The sequence below is a fragment of the Bombina bombina genome, chromosome 3 (genome assembly GCF_027579735.1).
Source record: "Bombina bombina isolate aBomBom1 chromosome 3, aBomBom1.pri, whole genome shotgun sequence".
Lineage (NCBI taxonomy): Eukaryota > Metazoa > Chordata > Amphibia > Anura > Bombinatoridae > Bombina > Bombina bombina.
The window spans coordinates 100,268,180-100,281,556 of record NC_069501.1 but is presented as its reverse complement, the minus strand read 5'-3'; the positions used below and the strand labels follow the sequence as shown (position 1 = coordinate 100,281,556).

General features: G+C 40.3%; 1 protein-coding gene across 1 annotated transcript in view; it reads left to right on the top strand.

The window, feature by feature from the left end:
- The window catches only part of TTC3 (tetratricopeptide repeat domain 3), a 410,905-nt gene that overhangs the window by 277,156 nt on the left and 120,372 nt on the right, over window positions 1-13,377 (top strand). The window contains exons 32-33 of the mRNA XM_053705936.1: window positions 3,036-3,185; window positions 5,786-5,925. Of these exons, the coding sequence (XP_053561911.1) occupies window positions 3,036-3,185; window positions 5,786-5,925 (290 nt within the window). The remainder of the gene's footprint in view (window positions 1-3,035; window positions 3,186-5,785; window positions 5,926-13,377) is intronic.

Sequence of the window (13,377 nt, the reverse complement as noted above, 5' to 3'; positions counted from 1 at the left end):
TCTAGAGATCAAAAGTCCCCCCTTCAACCAGAAGTCTGAATCCTCCAAACCTGCTTAGAAGCCAGGATCTTATTGGTCTTAAAACAAACAGACCAAAAGGCCCAAATCGGAAATCTGCATGAAGGGACAGCTCCCTGTCCAGAAGATCTTCTGGTAAGGGGCATATTAATTCATTTTCTAAAGGCCTGGTCTCGCTCAGTTTAGGATCCTTGGGCTCTCAATATCATATTCCATTGTTATCAAATAGGCTTTCACACCAGACCTCCCTTTGAATGGTTTCATCTGTCTCATGTTCCAAAGGATCTTGTAAAGGCGGCTGCCTTTGTTCATTGTGTTCAAGACTTTAAGGATATTGGGAGTGATCCAATGTGTTCCTATCTCTCGACAGGGTCAGGGTTTCTACTCCAACCTCTTCATTGTCCCAAAGAAGGAAGGCACTTATCATCCTATCCTGGGCTTAAAACTGAACAAATTAGAAATCAATGTCCCCAATTGTTCGTTATCACCAGCCACAATGGTGGTTTTTCTGGGTGTGATAATACTCTGTTCAAATGTGCTTATTTCTCACGGAACTTTGCAGAACTAAACTGCCTTTCTTTCCCTACAGATGGCTCATTCTCCATCTGTAGCACAATGTATGCAAATAGTGCCTTATACGCGGTACCTATTGCTCACTTTCATGTTCATTCTCTCCAATTGTCCATTCTTCAACAGATAGAGCTCAGTTCTTCAGTCAATCTCTCTCATGGTGGAGGGAAAGTCTCTATTTGACCCTTGGAACTTCTTTTCTTTGACTTCTGTGGACCGTAGTCACTTCGGACGCAAGTCTGATGGGTTGGGGCACCTGTTTCGAAGGGCACAGGGAGTGTATAGTCCCCTATGGAGGCGAGGTTACCTATCAACATCCTAGAACTTCATGCTATTCTTCGGGCCCTTCAATTTTGGCCCCTTCTCAAACAGAAAGAAAAATTAGATTCCAGTCAGACATGACTGCTATGGCGTACATCAATCATCAGGGAGGGACTTAAAGTCCCTTAGCTATGTGAGAGGTATCCAACATTCTGTCTTGGGCAGAGGAAAACGACTGTACTCTATCGGCCATTCACATTTCAGGAGTGAACAAATGGGAAGCAGATTACCGAACTCTCATTCAGTCTTCATTAGGATATGTTTGATCAATTAGTCCTGAGGTGGGGTCTTCCAGAAATAGATCTCATGACATCTAAAGTTAACTGCAAACATCCAGTTTATTTATTATATTTTTCTCAAAGATCCTTGTATCATCCAGATCTCAAATCTCTGAATTTAATGGCGTGGAGGTTGAACAGTTGAACAGAGGTTTCTCAGATTCTGTTATCTCTACTGCAAGCCAGAAAACCTGCCACGTAGAAAATTTATCATAAGATTTGGAAAGCTTACTTTGGTGTTCTTCTAGAGGTTTCTCTTGGAAATCTTTTAGAATCCCTAGAATTCTTAAGTTCCTTCCAGATGGACTAGATAAGGGATTATCGGCTTGTTCTTTAAAGGGTCAGATTTCGTCTGTTTTGTTTCACAAAAAAATGGCCAAATTACCTGATTTTCAAGCTTTTGTCAAAGCCTTGGTGAGAATTGTTTCTGTTATTAGACCCAGTTCTCCCCATTGGAATTTGAATCTGGTTCTTTCTCTACTGCAAGGTCCCCCCTTTGAACCTATGCACTCCTTGGACCTAAAGTTATTGTCACGGAAACTTCTCTTTCTTCTAGTCATTTTTTCTGCTATAAGAGTTTCTGAATTATCTGCCTTGTCTTCTGATCACCCCTTTTTTATTTTTCATCAAGACAAAGCGTTCCTCCGGACTAAATTTGATTTTCTCCCGAATGTAGTGTCTTCAGAAAATATTAATCAGGAAATAGTTCCTTCACTGTGCCCAAATCCTTCTAACCTTAAGGAACGCTACTAAAGACTTTAGACAGACTTCTAGCTTGTTTATCCACTTTTCAGGTCACAGAAAAGGTCAAAAGGCTAAAGTGGTGGCCTTGGCATCATGGCTAAAACAGACTATTCATAATGCTTACTTGGTTGCAGGAAAACCGCCTCCAAAAAGAGCAACTGCTTATTCTTCTTGATCTATATCTACTACTTGGACCTTCAAAAAATGACTCCTCCATTGGAACAGATTTGCAAGGCGGCAACTTGTTCTTCTCTTCATACCTTTTCTAAATTTTAACATTTTGATATTTATGCTAGCTGCTTTTGGCAGGAAAGTTCTTTAGGCTGCAGTGTCCGGCAAATAGGAACTGCCATCCTTTTGTCCCACCGGTCCTTAACATGGACTCTCAGCTTGGGTATTGTATCCCCCACATGTTATGGACACCTATGGATAATCTTCCTCTTACGAAAGAAAACAGAATTTATTCAGAAGTTACTGATAAATTTCTTTCAGGATGAGGAGTGTCCATAGGACCCGCCCGCATTTTTACTAGATGGGCGATTAGTTATTTGCACCTCTTAACCCTGCTTTCTGCCTTTCCTACCTCTTCTATCTCTACTCAGCTATATGTAAACTGAGTTGGGAGAGGTGGTAGGAGGGATTAAAGCTCTTATGAGGGATCTTGACCTCCTCCTAGTGACAAGAAATATATCCCACATGTTATGGACACCTATGGACTCTCCTTATCCTGAAAGAAAGAAATTTATCAGTAAATATAAATTCTGTTATTCTGAAAATATTTTTATTCGTGGCTTTATTAAATTCCTTTATTAAGAAGGTTCTGCTCAGTTCTTCCCTCTTATATATGTCCTCTAAGCCCTACACATTAGACAATTTTTTTTTTCCTTTTAATTTATTTCTGTAGTTCCAGGACTCTGTTTTTTGGTAATGTCACCATTTAGTCCATAGTAGCATCCTCAATATTATGGCTAAGGTTTGTTTTTTGTTTTCAGATTACCCGGTTTTGTATGCTTGTTTAAAGAAACAAATGCCAACCTAGTTAGATAATGATTGTTATATAATGTGTATTGGTTTGAGTTTTTTTTTTAATTGTATCCATTTCAGGGGGATATCCTGAGAATGGAAAAAGAGCACCAAGTACTTAATGACCAACTGAAAGAAGCCACTGAGAAATATGAACATATGCTCTCTCGTTACAATGAAGAGTACAATGGTCTGAAAAAGCAAGTTGATGACATTTCTGCTAAAAATAAGGTACTAAATCTTTTCCTTTCATTATGCATTTGTTTATTAAAGGAACACTAAATTTATAATTAAACTTTCATTATTCAGATAGAGTGTGCAGTTTTGAGAGACTTTCCAATTTACTTGCCTTATCAAATTGTGCACAGTATTTTTATATACACACTTTCTGAGGCATAAGCATTTGCACAAGTTCACAGTGGACATTTATGCTAGTCTGTGATTGGCTGAAGGCTTTTACATGATGCAAGGGGCCGGAAAGTGGAGGTAAAAAAAAGATTTGTAAGAATAACTACTGCTCATTTGAAATTAAGTGTTATTGCATGGTCTTTTTATTATGCACTTGGTAATTGTTAAATTCTACTGTTTTAATGGTCATTTTAACAAAAGACATTTATTCTTACTGCAAACCTAATAATCTTTTCTTACTACTCCTATAAGTAAAGCTATGATCAGTCATGTTAGTCAGTTTTGAAGCCAAGTGCTTTTTAGAGAGAGCTGTTGTCTATATTCAAAGTCAATTGATAGTGATGCTGCCGGTGATGAGACTGCGCTATTTCCTCTGGCCAGCAGGAAGGAGAGAGGGTATAATAATGTGCAGTCCCGCCATGAGCAGTGGGACCCACGCTATTATAACCAAGAAAACCCTTGACGACCAGTGACATGGTACGTCGTGGTCGTTAAAGGATATGGAACCCCAATTTTTCTTTCAGATACAGCATACTATTCTAATCAACTTTTAAATGTACCATTATCAAATATGCTTCATTCTCTTAGTGTCGTTTTGTTAAGAGCACCAATGCACTACTGGGAGCTAGCTGAGCACATCGGGGGAGCCAATGACGAACCATATGTGCAGCCACAAATCAGGAGTCGGCTCCCAGTAGTTAATTGCAGCTTGTGAGGCTACATATGTATGTTTTTTTAACATACCAAGTGAATGAAACAAGATAATAGAAGTAAATTGGAAAGTTGTTTAAACTGCATCTGAAAAATGACTTATGTTCCTGTTACAGGCGTATCATTTATTACTGTTTATAATGCTATATAGTTTTGCTATTATAGGAAGTTTATCAATAAAGGTAGTAATTCCAAATGAAAAAGAAAATGCTTTACTAAATCTTAATGAATGCATTTATTTCAATGTAATGTTTAATTATGATATACATTAATAAATATTATAGTTTCAAATAAAATGAGTAAGAAATAAAGTGATATTCTACTGTGAAATTATCTTCTTATATTTCTGCTCAAGGTTATAAAATAGTTTGTCTTATGACCACTCTCAATGTTGTGTTTTTTAGCCCAAGGTTATAGGATTGATTTTGTTAGTTTGTTTTTTTGTTTTCTGCTAATTACTCATGATGCAACGCCAAAGGATTGTTTAAATGGGTATAAATACCCCTTCCCTGTAATTATAAGGGGGCAGAAATTAAAATGCTGTCAGACTGCCTGGTATGGTATAATGTTTATATGCAAGCATGACTAAACTATTGTAACTCTGCAACGTTGGATTCATATTTTTACATTTTCATTGCATTTTTTTTTAGTTTTGTAATATAATACTGCATATTTGTACAATAAAATACATATTTTATTTTTTTCTCACACCTTTTTCTTTTATATATCATACTGAAAATCTTTCATAAGATATAATATTAGAGGTAGGTGCCTGGAATTTAGATTTCAGAGTAACCTCTCTTAGGCATTATAAAGGGGAAAAGGTACAAACCAGTGCACACTCTAAAGAATTTTATCATAAAATCTCACAAGATCATGGTGAAATCCCGCAAGGTTATGGTGACATTCCATGAGTAAAGCAAAGTGTGAAGTCAACACCTATGATGCTGATTGCCTTAAAACCATGCAGATAAAAGTAAAATATTAGCTGAACGATAACTTAAACAGAGCATTTGTTCTGGTGATCTCATTTTAGTTTTAAATTATGAAAAATCCAGGTATACATCATAAAACATTTTATATCGCACATTTGCATCGAGAATAAATGAGAACATTTCCCATTTAAATCTGAAAGATCCAATTTGCTTAAAGGAACACTTAATACAGTGTACTTGCATAATCAACAAGTGCATAATAAAAAGACAATGCATTTTTTTCTGACAAATTTCACTTAGTTCAACTTTCCTTCCTCCTGCATCATGTGACAGCCATCAGCCAATCACAAAATGCATATACGTATAATACTGTGAGTTCTTGCACACACTCAGTAAGACCTAGTGCTTTAAAGTGTGCATCTAAAATAGATTGTACACATTTTCATAATGGAAGTGAATTGGAAAGTTCTATTTGAATTAAGAATTTTTTTTTATTATGGCTTTACTGGCCCTTTTTAAAGCTGTGTAACTGTGCACTTGCAGATTGCTGGGACCAACGTTACATCCATTGACTGTAAATATTACCAAAATCAGTGTACTGGTTTAAGAACGCAAACTCAGATTTGAAATAAGATAGTGTGTGGTCTTTTACCAACCGTTTAATGAACAACTGGAGTAACACCTTTTACTTTTAAGCTTTTCATTTAAATATGAGACCTGTATCTTTTACAGAACAATTATGAATCATTTAAGCTTATCACTTTTTTTTACTTGCAGATTGCAATAAAAGAATTTGAGTGGCTTAGTCAATATTTGGATAATGAAGCAAAGAAGTGGCAGCAAGAGAAAAAAGAAAAACAAGATAATCTTAAAGCTTTGAAAAGCAGTATTAAGTCTGTGACCAACACCAATGAGAGGTAAGTACATTTGCGTGCACAATAATTAAAGGGGCTTAAAACTAAACATTGAATAAACTTAAATGCATTTCAGTTTTGAAAGGAAGCTGTTTTGTTTTGTTTTTTTGTGTTTTTTTTTTTTTTATTATTTAGGGATGTGCGAATCGTTGTTTTTTGGCATTTGTTATTGAATGCTGAAAATTATCGCAGGCTGCAGCCATTCAGTGCCGAATTTACTAATGTAAAAGTGCAACACGCAAATATTCGTAAATATGCAGATATTTGTGTGGATTTCTCTTGTTAAGTGTAGTCAGTCCATGGGTCATCCATTACTTATGGAATATATCTCTTCCTAACAGGAAGCTGCAAGAGGATCACCCAAAGCAGAGCTGCTATATAGCTCCTCCCCTCACATGTCATATTCAGTCATTCTCTTGCAGCCTAAAGACAACGAGGGGAAAGTTATGCCGACTAACTCTCCTCAAGTGTCAGTACCTTCGCCTCCCGCTCAGGAGGTGCGTGATTTTGTGGCGCCAAGTACATCAGGGAGGCCCTTACAAATCACTTTGCAAGACATGGCTACTGTTATGACAGAAGTATTATCTAAATTGCCAGAATTAAGAGGCAAGCGCGATAGCTCTGGGTTAAGGACAGAGCGCGCGGATGAGGTGAGAGCCATGTCAGATACTGCGTCACAATTTGCAGAACATGAAGACGGAGAGCTTCATTCTGTGGGTGACGGATCGGATCCAGGGAGACTGGATTCAGAGATTTCTAATTTTAAATTTAAGCTTGAGAACCTCCGCATATTGCTAGGGGAGGTATTAGCGGCTCTGAATGATTGTAACACGGTTGCAATTCCAGAAAAATTATGTAGGTTAGATAGATACTATGCGGTACCGGTGTGTACTGACGTGTTTCCTATACCTAAAAGGCTTACAGAGATTATTAGCAAGGAGTGGGATAGACCTGGTGTGCCTTTTTCCCCTCCTCCCATATTTAGGAAAATGTTTCCTATAGACGCCACCACACGAGACTTATGGCAGACGGTCCCTAAGGTGGAGGGAGCAGTTTCTACTTTAGCTAAGCGTACCACTATCCCGGTGGAGGATAGTTGTGCCTTTTCAGATCCAATGGATAAGAAATTAGAGGGTTACCTTAAGAAAATGTTTGTTCAGCAAGGTTTTATCTTACAGCCCCTTGCATGCATTGCGCCTGTCACTGCTGCGGCGGCATTCTGGTTTGAGTCTCTGGAAGAGGCCATTCGCACAGCTCCATTGGATGAAATTATGAACAAGCTTAAAGCACTTAAGCTAGCTAACGCATTTGTTTCTGATGCCGTCGTACATTTAACCAAACTTACGGCTAAGAACTCCGGATTCGCCATCCAAGCGCGCAGAGCGCTATGGCTTAAATCCTGGTCAGCTGACGTGACTTCTAAATCTAAATTGCTTAATATTCCTTTCAAAGGGCAGACCTTATTCGGGCCCGGCTTGAAAGAAATTATAGCTGACATTACGGGAGGTAAGGGCCATGCTCTACCTCAGGACAGGGCCAAATCAAAGGCCTAACAGTCTAATTTTCGTGCCTTTCGTAACTTCAAGGCAGGAGCAGCATCAACTTCCTCCGCTCCAAAACAGGAAGGAGCTGTTGCATCGTTACAGGCAGGGCTGGAAAGTTAACCAGTCCTGGAACAAGGGCAAGCAGGCCAAGAAACCTGCTGCTGCCCCTAAGACAGCATGAAGAGAGGGCCCCCTATCCGGAAACGGATCTAGTGGGGGGCAGACTTTCTCTCTTCTCCCAGGCTTGGGCAAGAGATGTCAAGGATCCCTGGGCGTTGGAGATCATATCTCAGGGATATCTCCTGGACTTCAAAACTTCTCCTCCACGAGGGAGATTTCATCTTTCAAGGTTATCAGCAAACCAAATAAAGAAAGAGGCGTTTCTACGCTGTGTACAAGACCTCTTACTAATGGGGGTGATCCACCCAGTTCCGCGGACGGAACACGGGCAAGGATTCTATTCAAATCTATTTGTGGTTCCCAAGAAAGAGGGAACCTTCAGACCAATCTTGGACTTAAAAATCCTAAACATATTCCTAAGAGTCCCATCATTCAAAATGGAAACTATTCGAACCATCCTTCCCATGATCCAAGAGGGTCAATACATGACCACAGTGGACTTAAAGGATGCCTACCTTCACACACCGATTCACAAGGATCATTATCGGTACCTAAGATTTGCTTTCCTAGACAGGCATTACCAGTTTGTAGCTCTTCCCTTCGGATTAGCTACGGCTCCAAGAATCTTTACAAAAGTTCTGGGCTCACTTCTGGCGGTACTAAGACCGCGAGGCATAGCGGTGACTCCGTACCTAGACGACATTCTGATACAAGCGTCAAGTTTTCAAACTGCCAAGTCTCATACAGAGATAGTTCTGGCATTTCTGAGGTCGCATGGGTGGAAGGTGAACGTGGAAAAGAGTTCTCTATTACCACTTACAAGGGTTCCCTTTCTAGGGACTCTTATAGATTCTGTAGAGATGAAAATTTACCTGACAGAGGCCAGGTTATCAAAACTTCTAAATGCTTGCCGTGTCCTTCATTCCATTCCACACCCGTCAGTAGCTCAGTGCATGGAAGTAATCGGCTTAATGGTAGCGGCAATGGACATAGTACCATTTGCGCTCCTGCATCTCAGACCGCTGCAATTGTGCATGCTAAGTCAGTGGAACGGGGATTACTCAGATTTGTCCCCCCTACTAAATCTGGATCAAGAGACCAGAGATTCTCTTCTATGGTGGCTTTCTCGGCCACATCTGTCCAAGGGGATGACCGTTCGCAGGCCAGTTTGGACGATTGTAACAACAGACGCCAGCCTTCTAGGCTGGGGCGCAGTCTGGAACTCCCTGAAGGCTCAGGGATTATGGACTCAGGAGGAGAAACTCCTCCCAATAAATATTCTGGAATTAAGAGCAATATTCAATGCTCTCCTAGCTTGGCCTCAGTTAGCAACTCTGAGGTTCATCAGATTTCAGTCGGACAACATCACGACTGTGGCTTACATCAACCATCAAGGGGGAACCAGAAGTTCCCTAGCGATGTTGGAAGTCTCAAAGATAATTCGCTGGGCAGAGTCTCACTCTTGCCACCTGTCAGCGATTTACATCCCAGGCGTGGAGAACTGGGAGGTGGATTTTCTAAGTCGCCAGACTTTTCATCCGGGGGAGTGGGAACTTCATCCGGAGGTCTTTGCTCAACTGATTCATCGTTGGGGCAAACCAGATCTGGATCTCATGGCGTCTCGCCAGAACGCCAAGCTTCCTTGTTACGGATCCAGGTCCAGGGACCCGGGAGCGGTGCTGATAGATGCTCTGACAGCCCCTTGGGTCTTCAACATGGCTTATGTGTTTCCACCATTCCCGATGCTTCCTCGTTTGATTGCCAAGATCAAACAGGAGAGAGCTTCGGTGATTCTGATAGCGCCTGCATGGCCATGCAGGACCTGGTATGCAGACCTAGTGGACATGTCGTCCTGTCCACCGTGGTCTCTGCCTCTGAGACAGGACCTTCTAATTCAGGGTCCTTTCAACCATCCAAATCTAATTTCTCTGAGGCTGACTGCATGGAGATTGAACGCTTGATTCTATCAAAGCGTGGCTTCTCGGAGTCGGTTATTGATACCTTAATACAGGCTAGGAAGCCTGTTACCAGAAAAATTTACCATAAGATATGGCGTAAATATTTATATTGGTGCGAATCCAAGAGTTACTCATGGAGTAAGGTTAAGATTCCTAAGATATTGTCCTTTCTACAAGAGGGTTTAGAAAAGGGCTTATCTGCTAGTTCGTTAAAGGGACAGATTTCTGCTCTGTCTATTCTTCTACACAAACGTCTGGCTGAAGTTCCAGACGTTCAGGCTTTTTGTCAGGCTTTAGCTAGGATTAAGCCTGTGTTTAAGACTGTTGCTCCGCCGTGGAGCTTAAACTTAGTTCTTAACGTTCTTCAAGGCGTTCCATTTGAACCCCTTCATTCCATTGATATCAAGCTGTTATCCTGGAAGGTTCTGTTTTTGATGGCTATTTCCTCGGCTCGAAGAGTCTCTGAGTTATCTGCCTTACATTGTGATTCTCCTTATCTGATTTTTCATTCAGACAAGGTAGTTCTGCGTACTAAACCTGGGTTCTTACCTAAGGTAGTTACTAACAGGAATATCAATCAAGAGATTGTTGTTCCATCACTGTGTCCTAACCCTTCTTAAAAGAAGGAACGACTTTTGCATAATCTGGACGTATTCCGTGCCCTGAAGTTCTATTTGCAGGCAACTAAAGATTTTCGTCAAACTTCTTCCCTGTTTGTCGTTTACTCTGGACAGAGAAGAGGTCAAAAGGCTTTGGCTACGTCTCTCTCTTTTTGGCTTCGTAGCATAATACGTTTAGCTTATGAGACTGCTGGACAGCAGCCTCCTGAAAGGATTACAGCTCATTCTACTAGAGCTGTGGCTTCCACCTGGGCCTTTAAAAATGAGGCCTCTGTTGAACAGATTTGCCAGGCTGCAACTTGGTCTTCACTTCACACTTTTTCAAAATTTTACTAATTTGACACTTTTGCTTCTTCGGAGGCTATTTTTGGGAGAAAGGTACTTCAGGCAGTGGTTCCTTCTGTTTAATGTTCCTGCCTTGTCCCTCCCTTCATCCGTGTACTTTAGCTTTGGTATTGGTATTCCATAAGTAATGGATGACCTGTGGACTGACTACACTTAAAGTGAAAGTAAAGTTAGGTTACATGGAAGATACCAATAGAGAGCAATCATATCAAATATTAAAGCCGCTAAGTTTTTTTTTTTTATATAATGTAGCATGTTTTATATTATTTATCTATTTACCGATCGCATTTTCTACTGTGTTCCTCCGCCTCCTTGCCTTCTTCCGGGTTAGTGTGTGCTTTACACTTCAAGAACTGACATAGCCGTCATTCATGTCCCTATGCGCGCTCGTACCCGACACGGATAATTTGGCGCATGCGCAGTATGATCTGAAGCTCCGTGTACCTGTAAATAATGAAGACAGGATTACCTTTCTCTATGCGCATGCGTCTAACGAGAACGCGCTTGAAGAGCCAGAATGACATTGCAGTTAGCCGCATGCGCAATAGAAGACATGGGCGTTATACCAAGCGCTCGAGACGCCAATGGGGGAACCAATCGGTTAGATACCGATAGTTTTGTCACCGCAACAGAAATATTTTTTTTTTTTGCGGGTGGAGGAACACATAATAATTTATGCACAGTAATCAAACGAAAGAAGGTATTTTGAAATTGAACCTTATAAAATGATGAATGAAACTGCACCTTATTTTTAATGTTATATCCGAATATTAATAGTGCAACATGTAACTTTACTTTCACTTTAACAAGAGAAAACATAATTTATGCTTACCTGATAAATTTATTTCTCTTGTAGTGTAGTCAGTCCACGGCCCGCCCTGTCTTTAAGGCAGATCTAAATTTTAATTAAACTCCAGTCACCACTGCACCCTATGGTTTCTCCTTTCTCGTCTGCTTTGGTCGAATGACTGAATATGACATGTGAGGGGAGGAGCTATATAGCAGCTCTGCTTTGGGTGATCCTCTTGCAGCTTCCTGTTAGGAAGAGATATATTCCATAAGTAATGGATGACCCGTGGACTGACTACACTACAAGAGAAATAAATTTATCAGGTAAGCATAAATTATGTTTTTTACAGTAATAGATCAGGTTCAGAAATTAGCCACATGACACAATCAATGTCATTTTCAGAAATTCATTTCAATAACGAATAATTGCAGATCCCTAATTTTTTCAATACACGAGTAACAAGTAAAAATGATTCTAGTAGAAGTTAAGATTGAGTGATGCTTTTACTGTGGGTGGACATACGCTGTCGGCATTTATCATTGCACCAGTTCTTCGGAACTGCTGGTGCAATGTCGCCGCCTGCAGATTCGCGGCCAATCGTTGCTAGCAGGGGGTGTCAATCAACCCAATCGTATTTGATCGGGTTGATTTCTGTCTACAGCCTCAGAGTAGGCGGACAAGTTATGGAGCAGCGGTCTTTAGAAGGCTCGCGCAGAAACAGGGGCATCAAGCTCCATGCAGAGCTTAATAAATAGGCCCCTAGGTCATTTGTTGACTTCTTTTAGGGCTATTTTGGAAACAAATTCAAAAAGAGTTTTACGTATCTCAATAATTAATCAACGAGCAGATAAGCCGGTCTTCCTCTGGTTTATAGCGATCTTTTTTTCACCTACAATTAGTATATTTATGGGGAGACCCTGTTTACTATAACTTTATTTTACTATTTACCACTACTTGATTTAATGGAGTTGATATCTTGTCAGTATTGCATCCAATGTACCAGCGCGCAAATATGTATAACCCTTTCTCCAACATAGGTGTGTCCGGTCCACGGCGTCATCCTTACTTGTGGGATATTCTCCTCCCCAACAGGAAATGGCAAAGAGCCCAGCAAAGCTGGTCACATGATCCCTCCTAGGCTCCGCCTACCCCAGTCATTCTCTTTGCCGTTGTACAGGCAACATCTCCACGGAGATGGCTTAGAGTTTTTTAGTGTTTAACTGTAGTTTTTCATTATTCAATCAAGAGTTTGTTATTTTCAAATAGTGCTGGTACGTACTATTTACTCAGAAACAGAAAAGAGATGAAGAATTCTGTTTGTATGAGGAAAATGATTTTAGCAACCGTAACTAAAATCCATGGCTGTTCCACACAGGACTGTTGAGAGCATTAACTTCAGTTGGGGGAACAGTTTGCAGTCCTTTGCTGCTTGAGGTATGACACATTCTAACAAGACGATGTAATGCTGGAAGCTGTCATTTTCCCTATGGGATCCGGTAAGCCATGTTTATTTCGATTGTAAATAAGGGCTTCACAAGGGCTTATTTAGACTGTAGACATATTTTGGGCTAAATCGATTGATATTAACACTTATTTAGCCTTGAGGAATCATTTATTCTGGGTATTTTGATATATTTATATCGGCAGGCACTGTTTTAGACACCTTATTCTTTAGGGGCTTTCCCAAAGCATAGGCAGAGTCTCATTTTCGCGCCGGTGTTGCGCACTTGTTTTTTGAGAGGCATGGCATGCAGTCGCATGTGAGAGGAGCTCTGATACTGATAAAAGACTTCTGAAGGCATCATTTGGTATCGTATTCCCCTTGGGTTTGGTTGGGTCTCAGCAAAGCAGATACCAGGGACTGTAAAGGGGTTAAAGCTTAAAACGGCTCCGGTTCCGTTATTTTAAGGGTTAAAGCTTCCAAAATTGGTGTGCAATATTTTCAAGGCTTTAAGACACTGTGGTGAAAGTTTGGTGAATTTTGAACAATTCCTTCATGTTTTTTCGCAATTGCAGTAATAAAGTGTGTTCAGTTTAAAATTTAAAGTGACAGTAACGGTTTTATTTCAAAACGTTTT